The sequence below is a fragment of the Carassius auratus genome, unplaced genomic scaffold (genome assembly GCF_003368295.1).
Source record: "Carassius auratus strain Wakin unplaced genomic scaffold, ASM336829v1 scaf_tig00007761, whole genome shotgun sequence".
Classification (NCBI taxonomy): domain Eukaryota; kingdom Metazoa; phylum Chordata; class Actinopteri; order Cypriniformes; family Cyprinidae; genus Carassius; species Carassius auratus.
In genome coordinates this window covers 14,309-35,993 of record NW_020523876.1, presented here as the reverse complement: position 1 = coordinate 35,993, position 21,685 = coordinate 14,309, and the positions used below count along the sequence as shown (strand labels likewise).

At 35.9% G+C, this 21,685-nt stretch overlaps 1 protein-coding gene across 1 annotated transcript in view; it reads left to right on the top strand.

Moving 5' to 3' along the window:
• The window catches only part of LOC113071633 (formin-1), a 30,009-nt gene that overhangs the window by 3,811 nt on the left and 4,513 nt on the right, over window positions 1-21,685 (top strand). The window contains exons 4-8 of the mRNA XM_026244941.1: window positions 5,693-5,865; window positions 16,443-16,560; window positions 16,651-16,712; window positions 17,884-18,680; window positions 19,834-20,018. Of these exons, the coding sequence (XP_026100726.1) occupies window positions 5,693-5,865; window positions 16,443-16,560; window positions 16,651-16,712; window positions 17,884-18,680; window positions 19,834-20,018 (1,335 nt within the window). The remainder of the gene's footprint in view (window positions 1-5,692; window positions 5,866-16,442; window positions 16,561-16,650; window positions 16,713-17,883; window positions 18,681-19,833; window positions 20,019-21,685) is intronic.

Below are 21,685 nucleotides of genomic sequence, written 5' to 3'. Positions count from 1 at the left end.
AACGAGACATTTCAATGTTTTACAAACATTTCAAAACAACGTTCCCACAATGTTTTTATACCAAATCATTTATTTGGGAAATGTGCTTGAGAAATCAAACTAGTGATCTCAGTTGTTCAGGTTTATATTGATTTCTTAGGATTGTCATGTGACTCAAGACAAGAATTTCAGCCTCCCAGCCCTCTTTCCCAAAGAGCCATTATTACATTCTCTCTCTCTCTCTCTTTCTCTCTCTCTCTGTGTGTGTGTGTGTGTGTGTGTGAGAGAGTCCGAGATAAGAATCCAGTCCTGATCTCTGTAAGATCAAAGCCTTGTGTTTCGACTCTCGGGTTCAAGCACTGGTGCCGCTCTCATGAACATAATTTGCTCTGCACCTTCATCTGTTGGTTTGGGGCGCTTCAGAAGTCCCGAACATTAGAAGGATTAAAGCGCTATGTTGCTGGAGCAGGACTTCAGAAGCGTGTAAGCTGCATCTCACGGCTGCACTGATGAGAAAAGAAAGAATTCCCGTCAAGCGTCTGCCCTTTCTGTGATGTTCCTCTAATTCAAGGCTAAATTCAGCAGATAGTATGATTTGATCATCGCATATTAGACACGTCTGCTTGAGGAAGAGTAGAAGCAGTGAAGTCTGCTCTAGAATCTGCTCCAGAGTCACAAATACAGTGTCTCGTCTGCTTATAAGAGGTCAGTCAAGTAGAGTGAGATATAGTTTATATTTCTAAATAATAATAATGACTACATAATAATAACATAAATTATTATATTATTATAATTTCAAAAGAAAATGTGACTGCTGCTTGCTTACTGTGCTGTTCTGTTGCTATGTGGTTGCTAAGGTGTTCGGCGTAGTTTGTACAGTTCAGTGCGGTTGCTAGGGTGTTGCTATGAGGTTGCTAAGGTGTCCGGAGTAGTTTGTACAGTGCTGTGTGGTTGCTAGGGTGTTGCTATGTAGTTGCTAAGGTGTACGGAGTAGTTTGTACAGTGCTGTGCGGTTGCTAGGGTGTTGCTATGAGGTTGCTAAGGTGTCCGGAAGTAGTTTGTACCATGCTGCTGTGCGGTTGCTAGGGTGTTGCTATGTAGTTGCTAAGGTGTCCGGAGTAGTTTGTACAGTGCTGTGTGGTTGCTAGGGTGTTGCTATGAGGTTGCTAAGGTGTCCGGAGTAGTTTGTACCATGATGCTGTGCAGTTGCTAGGGTGTTGCTATGTAGTTGCTAAGGTGTCCGGAGTAGTTTGTACAGTGCTGTGTGGTTGCTAGGGTGTTGCTATGAGGTTGCTAAGGTGTCCGGGTAGTTTGTACCATGCGGCTGTGCAGTTGCTAGGGTGTTGCTATGTAGTTGCTAAGGTGTCCGGAGTAGTTTGTACAGTGCTGTGTGATTGCTAGGGTGTTACTATGTGGTTGCCAAGGTGACTGGAGTAGTTTGTACAGTGCTGTGCGGTTGCAAGGGTGTTGCTATGGGGGTTTGCTAAGGGAGTAGTTTTTACCATGCTGCTGTGCGGTTGCTTGGGTGTTGCTATGTTGTTGCTAAGGTGTCCGTAATAGTTTGTACAGTGCTGTGCGGTTGCTAGGGTGTTGCTATGTAGTTGTTAAGGTGTCTGGAGTAGTTTGTACAGTGCTGTGCAGTTGCTAGGGTGTTGCTATGTGGTTGCTAAGGTGTCTGGAGTAGTTTGTACAGTGCTGTGCAGTTGCTAGGGTGTTGCTATGTAGTTGTTAAGGTGTCTGGAGTAGTTTGTACAGTGCTGTGCAGTTGCTAGGGTGTTGCTATGTGGTTGCTTAGGTGACTGGAGTAGTTTGTACCATGCTGCTGTGCGGTTGCTAAGGTGTTTGTGCTATGTGGTTGCCAAGGTATTCAAAGTGTTTTTAGCATGCTGTTATGTGCTTGTTAGTGTGTTTGGGAGGTTGCCAGGGTGTTGCTAGGTATTCTGAGTGTTTTTATCATACTTCTACTCAGTTTCTAGTGCGTGTAATTGTGTGAGTGATTTCCAGGATGTTGCTTTGTGGTTTTTAAGGCATACTGAGAGGTTTTTAGCATGCTTCTGTGTGGTTGCTAGGGTGTTTTAGTGGTTGCTAGGGTGCGGTTGTCTTGATTTCGTAGTTTAGCATACAAGTTGTTAGGGTGACTGAATATTTGCCCGTGCGTTGCTGTTTGATTGCTGATGTGTAAAGTTGCTAGGGCAATTAGGTAGTTTCCATATGGTTGCTAAAGTGTTCTGAATTATTTACAGCACACTGTTGCTGCAGTGTTTGCATGTTTGTAGTGCTGCAGTGCAGTTGCTAGGGTGATTGAGTGGTTTCCTGGGTGTTGCTAAGGCCTTCTGAGTGATTTTGAGCAAGTTGCTATGCAGTTGTTTGCGTGGTTGCCAGGTTGATGCTATGTGGTCACCAAGGTGATTTTTAGTATTCTGTTGCTATGCAGTCGCTAGGGTGATTGGGTGGTTTCCAAGATGTTGCATTGTAGTTGCTAAGGTGCTATGCATTTACTAGGGTTTCCTGGGTGGTTCCCAAATGTCTTTTAACTCAATATATATATATATATATATATATATATATATTTAGTGCTATTTTAAATCGCACCAACTAAACCAGTGTTAATTGTGATAGATATATTTTCTTATTAAAGTGGAGGTGTGATGTCATTCATTCTGCTCTATGAAGACGTTCTCCATTGTTCAGTGAGATCATGTGAGATGTGATCGTTGTGATGAACTCAAGAACACTCGCAGGAGTTGTTGCTGAACCCTTGTGTTACTCTATACTCCATTACACTAGATTTCATTTAATCAATCAATAAAACCTCTATAAATACCCCCAGCGTGTAAAGAATCAGTCCTGATCATTGTGACTCAGTGCTTTATGAATTATCCTTCATGGACAATAATACTGTGACTAAAACACAAGTAAAGTGTTTGTATTCTGAGAATGTTCAAATGTATTCTTCTTGTATGTAGAACTTTATTTAAAATATTTCTTACAACATTCTACTAATTAGATTTTCACACAAAATCCTTCATTGTTTTGTGAATGAGGAAAGAAAGAAAGACATGAACATGGATGATATCTTGGGTGAGTGAGTAAACTATCAGGAGATTTTTATTCTGGAAGTGAACTACTGCTTTAAGAACGTTTTGTTCTAATGTTTAAGAAAGCGTTGTGAGAGCGATCTCTGTTGCTGGGTCTGCACTGGTTCTAGCAGCTCAGCATCACTGTAATGAAATCAAGCAATCAGTCCAGAGGTCATGTGAGACTGATCACACACACACACACACACACACACACACACACACACACAAACACACAGAGACACTGAAGATCCTCTGCGCTTCTTGCGTGCTTTGCATGTCTGGCATTCGGCAGCAAACACAGCACTCCTGACGTGCGTGTGTGTGTGTGTGTGTGTGTGTGTGTGTGTGTCTGTCATATCAGGACACAACTCTGTATAATGACATGGGTATGACACAGGTATTACAAGGAGAGGGTGACTTATGAGGACATAACCCATGTCCCCATTTTTCAAAACGCTTATAAATCATACAGAATGAGTTTTTTTTGAGAAAGTAAAAATGCACAAAGTTTCCTGTGAGGGTCAGGGTTAGGTGTAGGGTTGGTGAAGGGCCATAGAATATACAGTTTCTACAGAATAAAAACCATTACACCTATGGGATGAACACACTTTACACAAAAACAAACCCCAGTAATCTCACACACATCTCCTCGAGATCTCAATACTAGCCAATCAAATTCATTTTTAGCTCCGTACTCGAACTATTGAGTTGCATGATTTTTATTTGTTTTGTGGTAGTTCATGAGAAATATCCCGAGGTGAAGTTACTAAAATGAAGTGCATTGTTTTTAGGTCTTTGGATTCAGCTTCTGTATCATCTCATTCGACCGGATTTACAGTCTTACAGATGAGACCATTCACACTATAACAATAATTATAATGATGAATTATGATTGACTGTTAGTATATTAGTCATCATCGTTGGGTAAACTTCTACAGTGGTCACTTAATTATTTTAAATCATACATTTTGAATTCAAAATCAGCTTGGCACAAAAACAGGAGAGCTCTAGTAATATAATCTCTATTACAAGCTCATATTATCAGGGCAGCATCAGAACAGACGTATTGAACCACTCCGTTCATTCACAGTGAATCAGCCTGAGGCTTTAAACACACACACACACACACACACACACACACACACATACTGTCTATCTGACAGCTGCTCTATTAACACACTCTACTCTGATCTCCCTTCCCCTCCGTCACACGAACAGACATAGAGAAGCTGTTTTAAAAGTGTGACAACTTGCCCCGGTCTGGCCTACAGAGACTGCATTAGTACGTCAGATGCAAATCTTTTGATCGAACTGATTAAAACATTTACATTTAGTTTAGTTAAACTGCTGTATACTGTGCAAAAGTCTCAAACAGCACATTCAGACTGATATCTGTATGCGTCTCAATAGCCAGCGGCGCCCCCTGGAGGAAGAGCAACTCTGTCTCATAGGAATCAGTTATTATAGTTAACTAATATGTATTAAAATGACTAAAATTAAATAATAAAATAAATAAATAAAAAGTAATGAAACCCATATAGACACTAATAAATATTAATAAATAAATAACTAATAAAAATGACAAAAACTAAAGTTATAATGGAAATAGAAAATAAAAATAAAAGCTAATTCAAAATATTAATGAAATATAATGGTGTAAACATATAATAAAATGACACTGATAGTAAAATAAGATTGGTTATAAGATTTTGATTCCCTGTGGGTTAACAGTAATAGACTGAGATCTGCTTTACATGGATCTAAATAGTTAATCATTATAATTACTGAGAAGTTGTGTTGTGTTCACATGGTGGCGCTGTTTCATTTCTGATTTTTGATGATTTCATTAGTTGTGTGTGTGATTCACACAGATGAAAACAGTGCTTCTGGTTCACTGTGATTTTACTATGGTATTGCAGCAGAAGTGCTGCTGGAGTCGATCTGTTTGAGCATCTTAATTTCATGAGCTTGAGCCTAAGAGAGATGCAATCAATCTGACTGTGCATTTGGAACAGAACCAGGTGTTTAGTCAGCGTTTGGAGGTCCAGCTGTAGATGCATTATCATAATGAGATGTGATTAATCACCTCAGCCTTCATTCACATGATTTGTAGTGCTTTTAATGCCACACACACAGGAAATTTGTGTGAATTTAGATACTACTTCCCTCATAATTTCTCCAACTCTTTTCTGTGCTGTGGCCCATCAGTAGTTCTGACAGATAATAGCAGGAGCTTTTTTATAAAACTCACACACACCCAGTGTGGGAAAATGTGACTTAATATAATGTTTAATGAACTTCATGTTGTTGATGGAATGCAATATATTTTGGAAATAGAATATATTTTCTTACTCTTTGTATTTTTATATCAATACGGTACAAGATTATCCTATTTAAATTAATTTGAAAAGCAGTCTATATAAGTTCGGTCAACAGTAATCTAAAAGTAGTCTGATTATATTACCTAAAATTATGTTACTAACTTTATTTCTTGTCATGTCATTTGTAAGACACATATATTTTAGACGTCCTGGCACACAATCACTATTTTGCTCTAATTATTGCTGTTATCATTAAAGCAGTGACTTCATTCAAGAATTCCTAACGTTAATGTTTAATCATTTTTCCTGCAGAAAACTGTCTGTTGCGGACGGAGGACATCTGGATGCTGGATGCGGATGAATCTGTTACCCAGGAGGCATTGCGTCGTCTCAGCAGACCGGATCACCTGGACTTCCTGAGAATCACACCACCAGAGGATGACATCATCGGAGACACTCCGTATAATCCCAAACTCGGAATAACAGTGAGTCAGTCAGCTCTGTGATGAACATATAATAGTGTTTATTATTGATGATTATTCAGTTAGAAGCTTAAGGGTTTAAAAAATAAAAATAGAAAAGGTAATTGCAATCTCACAATTCTGAATTTTTCTTTGAATTCTGGCTTTATTTCTCACAATTATAATTTATATCTCATAATTCTGACTTTTTTTTAATTCTGGCTTCATGTCTCATAATTGTAGTTTATATCTCATAATTCTGACTCTTTTTCTGAATTCTGGCTACATGTCTCATAATTGTAGTTTATATCTCATAATTCTGACTCTTTTTCTGAATTCTGGCTTCATGTTTCATAATTGTAGTTTATATCTCATAATTCTGACTTTTCTCTGAATTCTGGCTTTTTGTCTCATAATTGTAGTTTATATCTCATAATTCTGACTCTTTCTGAATTCTGGCTTTTTGTCACATAATTGTAGTTTATTTCTCATAATTCTGACTTTTCTCTGAATTCTGGCTTTTTGTCTCATAATTGTAGTTTATATCTCATAATTCTGACTTTTCTCTGAATTCTGGCTTTTTGTCTCATAATTGTAGTTTATATCTCATAATTCTGACTTTTTTCTGAATTCTGGCTTCATGTCTCATAATTGTAGTTTATATCTCATAATTCTGACTTTTTTCTGAATTCTGGCTTCATGTCTCATAATTGTAGTTTATATCTCATAATTCTGACTCTTTTCTGAATTCTGGCTTTTTGTCTCATAATTGTAGTTTATATCTCATAATTCTTACTCTTTTCTGAATTCTGGCTTTTTGTCTCATAATTGTAGTTTATATATCATAATTCTGACTTTTCTCTGAATTCTGGCTTTTTGTCTCATAATTGTAGTTTATATCTCATAATTCTGACTTTTTTCTGAATTCTGGCTTCATGTCTCATAATTGTAGTTTATATCTCATAATTCTGACTCTTTTCTGAATTCTGGCTTTTTGTCTCATAATTGTAGTTTATATCTCATAATTCTTACTCTTTTCTGAATTCTGGCTTTTTGTCTCATAATTGTAGTTTATATATCATAATTCTTACTCTTTTCTGAATTCTGGCTTTTTGTCTCATAGTTGTAGTTTATATCTCATAATTCTGACTTTTCTCTGAATTCTGGCTTTTTGTCTCATAATTGTAGTTTATATCTCATAATTCTTACTCTTTTCTGAATTCTGGCCTTTTTTCTCATAATTGTAGTTTATATCTCATAATTCTGACTTTTTCTTTGAATTCTGGCTACATGTCTCATAATTGTAGTTTATATCTCATAATTCTTACTCTTTTCTGAATTCTGGCTTTTTGTCTCATAATTGTAGTTTATATCTCACAATTCTGAATTTTTCTTTGAATTCTGGCTTTATTTCTCACAATTATAATTTATATCTCATAATTCTGACTTTTTTTTAAGTCTGGCTTCATGTCTCATAATTGTAGTTTATATCTCATAATTCTGACTCTTTTTCTGAATTCTGGCTACATGTCTCATAATTGTAGTTTATATCTCATAATTCTGACTCTTTTTCTGAATTCTGGCTTCATGTTTCATAATTGTAGTTTATATCTCATAATTCTGACTTTTCTCTGAATTCTGGCTTTTTGTCTCATAATTGTAGTTTATATCTCATAATTCTGACTCTTTCTGAATTCTGGCTTTTTGTCACATAATTGTAGTTTATATCTCATAATTCTGACTTTTCTCTGAATTCTGGCTTTTTGTCTCATAATTGTAGTTTATATCTCATAATTCTGACTTTTCTCTGAATTCTGGCTTTTTGTCTCATAATTGTAGTTTATATCTCATAATTCTGACTTTTTTCTGAATTCTGGCTTCATGTCTCATAATTGTAGTTTATATCTCATAATTCTGACTTTTTTCTGAATTCTGGCTTCATGTCTCATAATTGTAGTTTATATCTCATAATTCTGACTCTTTTCTGAATTCTGGCTTTTTGTCTCATAATTGTAGTTTATATCTCATAATTCTTACTCTTTTCTGAATTCTGGCTTTTTGTCTCATAATTGTAGTTTATATATCATAATTCTGACTTTTCTCTGAATTCTGGCTTTTTGTCTCATAATTGTAGTTTATATCTCATAATTCTGACTTTTTTCTGAATTCTGGCTTCATGTCTCATAATTGTAGTTTATATCTCATAATTCTGACTCTTTTCTGAATTCTGGCTTTTTGTCTCATAATTGTAGTTTATATCTCATAATTCTTACTCTTTTCTGAATTCTGGCTTTTTGTCTCATAATTGTAGTTTATATATCATAATTCTTACTCTTTTCTGAATTCTGGCTTTTTGTCTCATAGTTGTAGTTTATATCTCATAATTCTGACTTTTCTCTGAATTCTGGCTTTTTGTCTCATAATTGTAGTTTATATCTCATAATTCTTACTCTTTTCTGAATTCTGGCCTTTTTTCTCATAATTGTAGTTTATATCTCATAATTCTGACTTTTTCTTTGAATTCTGGCTACATGTCTCATAATTGTAGTTTATATCTCATAATTCTTACTCTTTTCTGAATTCTGGCTTTTTGTCTCATAATTGTAGTTTATATCTCATAATTCTGACTTTTTCTTTGAATTTTGGCTTTATGTCTCATAATTGTAGTTTATATCTCATAATTCTGACTTTTTCTTTGAATTCTGGCTACATGTCTCATAATTGTAGTTTATATCTCATAATTCTTACTCTTTTCTGAATTCTGGCTTTTTGTCTCATAATTGTAGTTTATATCTCATAATTCTTACTCTTTTCTGAATTCTGGCTTCATGTCTCATAATTGTAGTTTATATCTAATAATTCAGACTCTTTTCCTGAATTCTGGCTTCATGTCTCATAATTATAGTTTATATCTCATAATTCTGAATTTTCTCTGAACTTCTCACACACATATCCAGTTCAAAACATCCAAGTGACTTATAACTGAGATCCTTTAAGAATGATTGTTTTTTTGTAGAACATCTGTTGTTCTTATTTAGTTTTTGTCAGGTTTTGTTGCTGATCTGTGGACATTCTGAGAATGTTTATCTTTTAAATGATGACAAGCACAAACACATACCGAATAACTTGACAGATATAACAGTTTTTTTCAGTGTTCATGAACACTTAGTTCCTCTGGACTTGTGGACTAAACCTCTGTCTCTCTCTCACACACACACACACACACACACACACACACACAGGCTTTGTTTAAGAAGTCTTTCAGGTCCAAGATTCAAGATTCAAGAACTTTATTCGTCACATACACGATTACATTGAGCAGAGTTTCCCAAAGTGGGGTTCTTGAACCCTGGTGGTTCGTGAGGGAATTGCAGGGAGTATGTGAGTTGGTACAATGGTAATGTGCATGAAAGTATACTGTAGTCTTAAATATTAAGATACACAGGAATGTATAAGAGGCTAATGTGCACGTCAGCAAATCCAGATTTCTCAGCTCAGTGAGACGCTAGAGACTCATTTGTTTTTCAGAGGTCACATCTGACTGATTCAGCAGCACAACATGTAAATAACTGTAAAAACTGCTCTGAGAAAATGTGCTAATATAGTTCATATAGACTAAAATATGTTCCACGCACGTTTTTCTGATGTTCCCATTACATTATAAAACTGTACTTTCTACGAGTTCTCTGAACCTTCATTGTTTTTTGGTTTTGTGAACGTTCTGCTTTGTAACTATGCAAATATTACGTTACTTTTTAACGTTACCCTCAGAACTTTTTGAAACATCCAACTAAAATGTTTCAGGAAAAACGTTCCTTGATTGGTGAATTTGAGAACATTATTAAAGACCAAATAACTTTTAATCAACATACTAATGACATTACTAGAGGAACATTTGTTCATAACTTTAGAAGAAACCTCTGAGTAGTCTTGATTTGGTCAAGACAGTTTTAAATTAGTATTAGTCCTGGGGTCAAATGTACTTTTTAGCTATTATTATCATATTTAGTCAAACTTTTACTGTTTTTGTTAAGTTTTAGTCAAAACTTTTAAGCATTTTTCATTACATTTTCATCATGTTGTATAATAGTTAAACTAATAAAATTTAAATTTAATTTAATTTACTTTCCGTTAACGGAATTAATACTATTCTGAGAACATTCCCTGTTAGCTGGGTTTACGTGGGTGTGTGTGTGTGTGTGTGTATGTGTGTGTGTGTGTGTGTGTGTATTTCACATCAGTTAGTTTCAGTGAAGTTTCAGCATACTGACACACCCGTGACGCTCCTGTTATGTTCTGTTATCTGGTCTTACAGGTTAAACTAACTGCTTTTACTCCAGTAGTTTATCATTGTTGTTCTCAGTAGCATTAACAATAGACAGGAACTTTCCCTGATGTGTTATTTATAGACTTGAGTTGGACTCTATTCATTTTATTTTTCCCAAAGACAAAAAACAATCCTTTAAAGCAAAAAAAAAAGTATGTATTTATTTATTTATTAATTATTTCACCATAAAAAGATAAAATGGTTATAATAGGTTGGGTAAGTTTATTTATATAGATATACATAATATACACAATGGATATTCAAAATGATTTATGTAAAAATATTTATCACAACAGACGTAAATAATAAAAATAGTATGCATGAAAAATATAAAAAACAATAAGAGCAAAGAATAAAAAATGATTAAAATATGAAAGCATAATATTCGCTTAGAAGATAAGTTCAAGATAAAACTAAAAATATTTGTTTGTAAGTGTTTAATTTAGTCTGCTTACTGTAAATAAAGACAGCTTGTTGTGATGTCCTTTTCTTCATTTTTATGTTTAATGTTTTGCACGTTAACACTCTGGTGTCAAGCGAAAAACACTATTGGATTTTTATTTTTATTGGGAGTGTTATATGGTTTTACACTAACTGAAACCATGATAAAAATGCACTTTAAATAAACGACACTTTTTCTACCTGAACTGGATGTACAGTAAACACGATTTACATTGTTTCTTGTTCTTATGAGTTAAGCACTGGTTCTCTTACATAAGAAGAGCTCAGAAGAGGCCCACAGAACTAATTCAGCTGCTAAATCTGCATATGGCTGCATTTTCTGGTTTTGGTAGAAGGACTAGTTTCAGCTCTGAACCGATCTTTGCCACATGTTGCGGTTGTTTCATTAAGACACTTTTCTTTGGGAAGAATTTCCTTTCATCCTGGAACAAACAAACAGACCGTGAATTTTTGTGGCATCTTTGCCAGATCACCGTGACGACCAGAGCGGAATGTGCTCAGAGAAACACCAGCAGACCTGATAAAGACACGTTTATGATATTTTATTATATGTTTGAATGTTAAAGAAAAATGATAGAAACATGTATACTTATATTCTGATGGTATTTTTGTGTTATTTAAAAAATTTGTAAGAATTATGTTAATGTTATAATAACATTATGCAAATAGATAAAATACGTATAGATTTTTATATTTTTATTCTATATATTTTATAAGATTTTACTTTATATTATTTATTTATTTATATTATTTATTTTTGATTACATTCTATGCATATTATTGCATTTTATTATTTTTAATTATTAAATAATGTTATATTAATATTCCATAAAAATGTAAAATACTTATAGTATTTTATATTTTTATTAAAAAATAAAATATGTATATTTTTTATAGATTTTAAATATATTTTTTATAGATTTTAAATATATATATTTTTTATAGATTTTAAATATATTTTTTTATAGATTTTAAATATATATTTTATATATTTTTATTGTATTCCATATGAATTATACCCTCCTCCCCCCCAAAAAAATATAAAAATAAATAAAAAAATAAAATGAATAACTATAATCAGTCTCACACCACTGGAGGTTGTACAAGGAAGTTTGCAGACGGTCACTGATTTTGTATTCAAGCGCTATAGCAACAGAGAGGCGTGGCCAGTGACTGATTAAGCCCCTGTTGTAATAGTGTAGCTCCGCCCACTTCACCTGACCCTGCAGGAGATTCCAGGGAGAGAGAGAGATTGAATCCCAGCCTCACATTTCCAGTTCCTGCGCTCGTGTAACCGGACACTCGCAGGTGAATCTCAGCCAGGTTCACAGCAGATCAGAGACCGGGGAGTGGTTAGAGAGAAAGGTAATCAGACCTGCATGACCCCTCCTCTCCAAAGACAGCGCTGAACGTTCTCCAGGAGATACTCAAGCCTTCACAGACTCCGCCGGAGCAGGAAATGCCGTGCTGCCACATTCCAGAAAAAAAACACTATGGAAATGTTTATAGGAAGTCGTATCCACTGGTTCTGTGAGTTTCCTTTCACTGGACTAGAGCGACACTGAGGCACTTCAGACTCTGTTTTCTTTCTCTCGTTTGAGAATCACACTGGAACTGCATGGAATGAAAGTTTTTCCAAATGTTTTAGTGGCTCACAGCTCAATAGAACTGGAGTGTGTGTGTGTGTGTGTGTGTGTGTGTGTGAGAGAGAGAAGCCCGGGGATTTTCATGCACAAAAACCTTTTGTTTTCTCCAGTCTGTGAAACTAGAGTGCATGCAGGTTGAAGTAAAACCACAACAACTATGCAGCTATTGGATTATACTTCATAGGATTCAATGCAAACAGGATTATGGATCCAGACCACACTAGGAGCTCTTTGAGGTTCCTCGAGTCAGATCAGATGCCGGCTGTGTTGACATCATTCCGAACATTGCCTGAGGAAGATGCTAATGGTCATATTGGAGCAGTGGATCCTTTGAGGCTGAAATCTGGAGGTGGTTTGGAGGGAAATGTGGATCTGGAGTCCTCTGATCCGTGTGTGGTGCAGGTGACAAGGGTGGAGACGTACATCGACGATGAGGAAGACACGACAAGCGTTCAGGAAAGGTCAGGTGACAAGGTCGCCTAAGGGGAACTACCACACTGCAAAAAATACTTTTTTCCTTGTTTTCCAGTAAAAAAAAATGTGATTCTTAAATCAAGATACATTAGTTTGAAGCAAAATGACAACTTTATTTCTATAGGGCTTTATAGAGTACAGATCGCATCGAAGTAGCAGCACAGAAATAGCAAAATAAGTTATGGAAACTGTTCAGATAAAAAAAAAAAAGCTCAAAAACTGTATTACTGATGTCAGGCCAGTAGATGGCGATGTCACTTTGTAAAGAAACAAACACAGGCATGACCTCACCGTTTTCACTTATCCACTTTTAATCTACATGAAGACGATAGTAGTAAAAATGTTTAATGTTTTCAAAAGTTTTCAGTCATGTAAAAAACCCTAATGATGATAATTCGTGTTTCCTGCTAAAAACAAGAAAAATATTTTAATAAACATAAACTTAGCTCTTGTGCTGTGCTGAAAATGTGGTCTTCCTTGTTCAAAATGGCTTTTTAAAAGTTGGTCGTATATTTTTCGTTATGCCGTATTCTGTGTGTCTTCTGGTTGGCTCATGTTTTATACTTCTTTTTGGATCTGGTTAATCAAACGGTTCATTGATATGAGCTCATTCACCTCAGTTTGTGCCTACGATCAATCAGTTCCTGGAGGAAGTCCCAAACCTGTGCTTTTTGAAAGAATATATATTGAATCAAAGATTTGGAGATAATATAGCATAACGAAAAATGAAAAACCATAAAACAATGTTACTAGGATGTTTAATAAGTAACTAGCATGTTGTTAACATTATTAGCAAGTGACTACCCTGTTGTTTGCATGATAAGCAAGTGACTAGCATGTTGCTAGCATGATTATCAAATAACTAGCATGTTTCTAGCATCTTTAGTGAATGACAAGCATGTTACTAGCATGATTAACATGTTACTAGCATGATTAGCATGTTACTAGCATGTCGATAGTATGTTTCTAGAATGATTAGCATGTTACTAGCATGATACTAACATGATTACCTAGTTACTAACGTTTTGCTAACATGTTCCTAGAATGATTAACATGCTTGCAAGCAAGTAACTATCATGCAGCTAGCATGATTAGCAATTTACTAACAAGTGACATGTGGCAAGTTACTAGCACGTCGCTAAAATGTTTTTAGCATTGTTAGCAAGTTAATAGCATGTTGCTAAAATATTTGTAGCATTATTAGCAAGTTACTAGCACGTAGCTAAAATGTTTTTAGCATTATTAGCAAGTTAATAGCATGTCGCTGGCATGTTTCAAGCATAATTAGCAAGTTACTAGCATGTCGCTAACATGTTACTAGCATGATTAGCAAGTAACTAGCATGTCTGAAAAAATATTAATAAAACAAGTGGAAGTCAGTGGAAGTTGTACGTTTTAGTGCAATACTTTAACGCTAACTTGCATTTTCAGGAAAAAGGAAAATTGCACACAATAATTAGTGTTAAATCAAAGTGGAAACAAGATTAATTCTGTTATGTACTGTATTATTAATACATTTTTGTTTGCATACTATTTATTATTTATAGATCCTTATTTGCAGACTATTGAGGATTATCATACCCCTGTGGACATTTTTTCTTTCTTGTTTTAAGCAAACAGTCCCCTCAGTCTCTTGTCCAGTACAGTATCTTGATTCAGAATCTTTAGATAATTGTTCTGGAAAACAAGGAATGTTTTTTCTGCGGTGTGATTTTCGGTAATTGTGAGTGTAAAACGCAGCTTTAAATCTTCTTGTCGTTGACAGGGATCATGAAGGATCTACGGAAAGACTCGAGCCGTTCGTTGTCAAAGCCGAGAGTCTCGTGGAGAGATCCCTTAAAGACGTTTCGATTCTGAGCCGGACAGGTCCATACGCGAAACTCAACCGCTCGCTGGATTTCTCTCGTTTCTCCGACGATTCCAGAAAAGAAGTGGCATCTCGGAGCGTTCATAAAGTTGATTCAGCCTCAGAATTACTGAACAGAAGTTTAGTTCCTCCTCTCAAACCTGATTCTGAGTCACATCACGTTGAGGATGCTGCTTTGGTTTCAGATGACTCAAACCAAGAACAGAATTCCGGAGCAGATCCAACATCTCCGACACATTCCCAAAAGAGTCCAGCTTCTGTTTTACCCTCCCCAGATCTCTCTTCTCCGATAAAAGACTCCAAACAGGACAACAGACACCAGCTGCCGGCTCTGTTCAGCGGGATACGAGTGCTGAAGAAAGGAGCGCTCGGAGACGAGAGGGACACGCTTTCGGAAATCAAACAGCGAGATTCGGATCGATCGCTGCTGAGCCTCAATCAACACGTCAACAAAGCCAAACTCCAACAAGCTAAAAAGAAAACCCAAGTCAGAAGTCTGTCTGAAATCACCGGTCTGTTGCAGAAGGTCCAACAGAACGAGGATAAATCCCACTCTCCGGATCCCAGCGCAGATTCGTCATTCGATGCTGTAAAATCCAGATTATTCAGCTCGAAACCCGTGAAGAAGGATCCTGTGGAGGCAGCGCTGGACCTGGACGCCGTCCGGAGGAAGAAGAAGAACGATAAAGATCTGCTGAGGTCCATCTTTGAGAGACAGCTGAGTAAAGCTCTGGTCGCTGACTCCAAGAGTCCTACAGAGGAGGAAGTATGTGTTACAGATGATTTATCCACAAGATCCTTCTTTATTTAAACCCTCTTCATTAAGGCAAATACAATCAGAGTATGAGTCATTCATAGCATCATACTTGCAGTAGATATTTCTTTTTTAGATTTTTTCTGTTTTTATCTGATTTTAAGGGTCCACCGCTTCACACGTCAGAGAATTTATTCAAGTTTTCAAATTTATTTATTCAAATAAATATTTGTAAAAAAATTGTCCCTGAAAAAAATAGAAATATTATTTATTTATTTATTATTTGCTATTATTATTAATGTTTTTCTGTTTCATTTGATTTCAAGAGTCCAAACAAATGTTAATAAAAATGAAAATATACTAAAAATATATAGTTTATATCTTTTTTTTACACATCAGTGAATTTAACTGAAATAAGTTACTGTCAATAAATAAGTTAAAAATTAAATGAATTCATTTTTTTTTTTACAGGCAATGAACATTTTGCATTTTGCCGTTATAAAAATAGAAATGCTACAAATTTTTTAAATCATTTTTATTTTTCATTTAATTATTTTTATATTGAGTACCACTCATACAGATTTATTAATCCACAATCAACATGATAATTTATTTAATGCACAGAAAACTTTAACTTCATGCTGTTGTTAAGATAATTAGTGAAATAAATTCTATAAAAAATTACAAAACTTTTCTAGTACCATAGTTAAAGTATTTAGTTATTATTAATGTTTATTTCAACATTTATCAGTACATTTTTACATCAAAAGTCTTATGTGTTAATATTAGTTAGTGCATCATGAAATAACACGAGCAACCAGTGACAGTATTTTATTACCCATATTCATTTTTTAATCATGGAAATTTTTTCTCAAGTGGTAGGGCATTGCTTTAGCAGCGCAAGGTTGTGGGTTCGATTCCCAGGGAACTATTTTTATTTATAAAACAGTATTTTACTGTATTGAATTTTGGTGAAAATCAGCAGAGGTGATCAGATGTTTTGCTGGAGATTCTCTCTCTTCCAGTTTGACTTAGTTTAATGTGAGTTTTTGATCTTCTGTCTGTGCTCAGTCTGAGGTCACGTCTCCGTCTGACGGTGAGGACCGAACCCCTGGCCGTCTGCAGGCCGTCTGGCCTCCACCGAAAGAGGATGGAGAGGAGAAGGTGGGCCTGCGCTACACTGAAGCCGGTGAGTCTTGTGTTGCTCTGCTGGGTGTCGTGATGTCGTGTCGCAGTGGTGTGTGTTTTCTCTCTCTCAATGTTGTTGTGTGTGTTTCAGAGCACCAGGCTGCTCTCCTGCAGCTGAAGAGAGAGTTTAAAGAGGAGCTGGAGAAACTGCATGTGAGCGCTGCTTCCTAACAATCCTGCAGTACTGACAGAAAGCACTAGATGTCCTGAGAGACGGTCTGATCAAGATCTCAGTCTGGAACAAGGCAGAAAGAAACAGCCTTTGGCACCAATGTTACTGATGCACTATGAGCTGATTCTGAATCCCAGGGTTATTATAGATAAATATAACCTAAAAAAAAAAATGAAATAAAATCAACTTTAACTGAAATAAAAATGTATAAAAAAAAAAGTTTTCAGCTAAAACCATAAAAAAAACTTTAACTAAAAAAAAAAAAATATATATATATATATATATATATATATATATATATGTGTGTGTGTGTGTGTGTGTAAAAATAAATAATATATATTTTATATATATATATATATATATATATATATATATATATATATATATATATATATATATATGTATATATATATATATATATATATATATACAATATATATATTTTTAAATACATTCAAAATAGTAAAAAAAAAAATATAGCACTATTTTATAATACTAAATTAACACAATTGATTGAGTAGATATTTTAGTATCATTAATATTCTATTATAGTTTGTATTAAAATTTTGAATGGTTTGTTTTTTATATTTCCTGTTTTTGTTTTAATTGTAGTCAAAGTTTAATTAATTTTGTTGTTTTCATTAGTTCTGATTTTTTTATATATGTAATTTTGTCAGAAGGTTTTAGTAATTTTGTGGCTTGTTTGTGTCATTTTTATTCAATATTTTTTTGTTCAATATGTTTGTTTTTGTTTAATTTAATATTATTTAAAGTTTTAGTATTGTTGTTGGGTGCTTTTTGTTCATTCAAAAAAAAGTCTATAAATACTACATTAATTATTATTACTTTTTTTAGTTAATACTTCAGTAATTTTGATGTTGCTTTTGTTATTTTTTTAAATATGTGTATGGTTTGTACACATTTTATTATTTATTGTTAATATTTAATTATTATATTAATTATTGTTTAAAGTAAACTAAGTTAAACCAGAATGATAAATGTTTCCTTGGTCACTATCTAAAATAAAACTAAAGTTATTTATTTTACTTTAATTTGAATTAACGATGATAACCCTGCTGTATTATGCAATGTTTTTAGTGTCCATTGCATACTAATGGTAGCTATTTGTTGTTTGTGTGCGTGTGACTCCAGGCAGATTTCGAGCTGCAGATCTTCCAGGTTCGAGGCGAGCATGCGCAGGTCGTGTCTCGTCTGGAGTCGCTCATCAGCAGGATGCAGAAGGAGCAGGTGTATAATACTGTACAGGAGCGCGGCGAGCTGCAGGACATCTGCGTCTCCACCGAAGACGACCAGCCACCCAAAAGCTTCCGGAACGTGTGCATCCAGACGGACCGCGAGACCTTCATCAAGACCCCTGAGAGCGACGGGGCCAGACCAGCGCTGGGCTCCAGCCCGCCCAAAAAACTGGACCTGGACTCAATAAGCATGAGTTTGGGAGTGAGTCCAGGACCGCCTCCTGCCCCTCCTCCTCTACCTGGTAGCTCCGCCCCTCCAACGCCTTTTCCTGGTAGCTCCGCCCCTCCTCCTCCTCCACCCTTACCTGGACTTTCACATGCCCCGCCCCCTCCACCGCCTCTCCCAGGAGCCCCGCCCCCTCCTCCACCCCTCCCTGGAGCTCCACCCCCTCCTGGTCTTCCAGGAGCCCCGCCCCCTCCTCCACCCCTCCCTGGAGCCCCGCCCCCTCCCGGACTTTCAGGAGCTCCTCCCCCTCCTCCACCCCTCCCTGGAGCCCCGCCTCCTCCCGGTCTTCCTGGAGCCCCGCCCCCTCCTCCACCCATGCCGGGATGTGGTGCTCCTCCTCCCCCTCCTGTTTTTGGCGGGTTTGGATTCGGACAGGCGACTGAGAAAGCTCCGCGTAAACCTGCTGTCGAGCCGGCCTGCCCCATGAAACCGCTCTACTGGAACCGCATCCAGATTCAGGACCAGAAGTAAGTGTGAATAACCAGAAACCTTAACCTGAAGATATTCATTCTGTCATTTTATGTTCTGTGGAACATAAAAGAAGATATTTAGAAAAATGTCCAGCATTATGGTTAACTATAAATGAAACTAAAATTTATTAAAAAAAATTTTTTTACTTCAAATTAATTCAAATAAAATATTACAGCTAGTTCCCAAAGCAGCATTTCTCATTTTAATTTAGTTTTAGTTAATATAATTTATTAAAATAACCAAACTAACACTGATAAATAAAACTATATAGACATAAAAAATTACAAAACATACAACAACATTACTAAAACTTTAACCAAAATTTAAATAAAAATGGAAAAGATAAAAAAAATTAAAAACAATCCAAAATATTGATGAATCTATAATTGTATATCAGTGATAGTAAAATAACATTAATGTCGACAGTTTAAAAAGTGATTTTCTAACTCAGTATTTTTGATTTGCTTTCCAGTACAAACATCGAAATATTCTTAAATTAAGAAACAAGCAAAATTATATAAGATATAAGGTTTTATTTTCTGAGAAACGGAAGTTTTAAGCTTGAAGCATGAAATAATAAAGTGTCTTAAAGAGTATTTTAGCATTAAATATGACCACAAGAGACTCTTTTGCGTCTGTTTTAGGAGAAACATGAACTGAAACATTAGGTTTACACTTTATTTCACAGTACGTGCACTTATGTGAACTTACAGTGAAAGTTATGTGTAATATAAGCTATATGTTATATGTTATATGATCAGATGGCCTTAAAGACCACACTGAACTCTGATCCTTCAATACGAACTGAAGCTGCTGGGATACAGATCATCTGAAATAAGTTTTTCCCTCGGGATAAAGCAGTGGAAACTGCGATAGTGAAGGCAGGCGTGAGTGTCGTTCAAGACTCCCATCGGCCTGTTTGTGTTGCTCGTGTCTCTCAGCAACGACAGAAACCCAATAATTCTCATCCACGGACGCCATACTGCAGTCTGAATCAGCCAAATACTTCCCATCAGTCTCCAGCTTGAGTCTTTACACGGATAAATAAACTCTAAACATGAAATGAGCCTCAGACTAGAGCTGACCATCTGAGCCGAGTGTTTGTCTGATACCGATCTGTGTGTGTGTGTGTGTGTGTGTGTGTTACAGTAATAACACACTCTGGAGTTCACTGGAAGAGCCTGATATCATAAACACTCAAGAGTTTGAGGATCTGTTCTCCAAAGCCACCGTCCAGCCCAAGAAGAAACCGCTGTCAGACCAGTACGAGAAGAAGAACAAGACCAGGAAGGTATCTATCTATCTATCTATCTATCTATCTATCTATCTATCTATCTATCTATCTATCTATCTATCTATCTATCTATCTATCTATCTATCTATCTATCTATCTATCTATCATCCATCCATCCATCCATCAATCATTCAATCAATCAATCAATCATCCATCCATCCATCCATCTATCCATCTATCCATCTATCCATCCATCCATCCATCCATTTATATATCCATCCATCCATCCATACATCCATCCATCCATCCACCCATCTATCAATCATCCATCCATTTATATATCCATCCATCATCCATCCATCCATCCACCCATCCATCCATCTATATATCAATCCATCCATCCATCAATCCACCCATCCACCCATCCATCAATCCATCCATCTGTATATCCATCCATCTATCCATCCATCTATTAATCCTTCCATCCACCCACTCTAAACAGAGTCTAGTCTAAAGTCAGTTTCACAAGCGTGTTCTGGTTGAATCTGATGATCACTCAGTGAACTGCTGGTCAGTCAGACTGCTAGTGTGTGTGTATGTGTGTGTGTGTGTGTGTGTGTGCGCGTGTGTGTGTGTGCGTGTGTGTGTGTGTGTGTGTGTGTGTGTGTGTGTGCGTGTGTGTGCGTGTGTGTGTGTGTGTGTGTGTGTGTGTGTGTGTGTTCTGGTATTCATCACGTTGTGGGGACATGAATCTGTTTACACAGTCACGTCATGGGGACCTCTTGCGTTGTGGGGACCAAAAGTCAGGTCCCCATAAGGGAAAGCCATATAAATGATTAGAGGAGCTGTTTTGAAGGTGATGGGCGGAGTTTCAGCGATGGCCCATAACACACGTTTATCCGTGAATGTGTGAGTGTGAAGGGAGTGCTCAGCTGCGCCCCCAAACATTTCTCAGCGGTACTGCGCGCGCTTCTTCACACACACGTTATCTATATATGGTAGGCCCCGCCCACTTCCTCGTCCTCATTAGGAACGATATCAGCAGCAATATGAAAATATGCGTATTAAGTGGACACTTCACACGGACAGACGATAAGAAGACTTTACAGGAGATACCGACTCGAGGAGATTGTTTGAGATTCGAGGAGATTCTGAAGTTGTGCAGAGCAAAAAGTTAAATAAAAGGTAAGCACATTTAAAACCAATTAGGTTAATTAAATCTAAAGTCGCTAGCTAGCTAGTTAACAGTGGTGCTAATTAACTGTTGAGGCCTATGTATGGCCTGTGATATTTCTCTGTTTTTCAATTAGCGATCGCATAATCATACAATTTAAGAATCATTTTTGAGTGAAAATCTTTATCAAATATTCAGCCTGCCTGATTGCTAATGTAGCGATTCTTTGCATATTAAGTTGCTTTCTGTCTGTTTTGCTTTAGTTCTGGAAGGGGAATTATTACTTTTTTTATATTAAAGAAATGTTACATTTCTTGTTTGGTCACGGGTTCTGGAGGGGTTATTGCATTCCAAAAATTAACTATGGTTTTTTACAAAAAAAATAAATAAAATAAAACTGTTTAGATGTTACTCCAAAAAAAAAAAAAAGTTTTTAGTATAACAAAAACCTCTCTTTTTATGTCATATTATTAATATATAATTATAATTATATATTAATCATATAATTAACTGGGCTCGTGAGAGAAATGAAGCAAAATAAAAAAGGTATGTAACGTTAGCTTTAAATGAACAAATGATTAAGGTTAATCTTC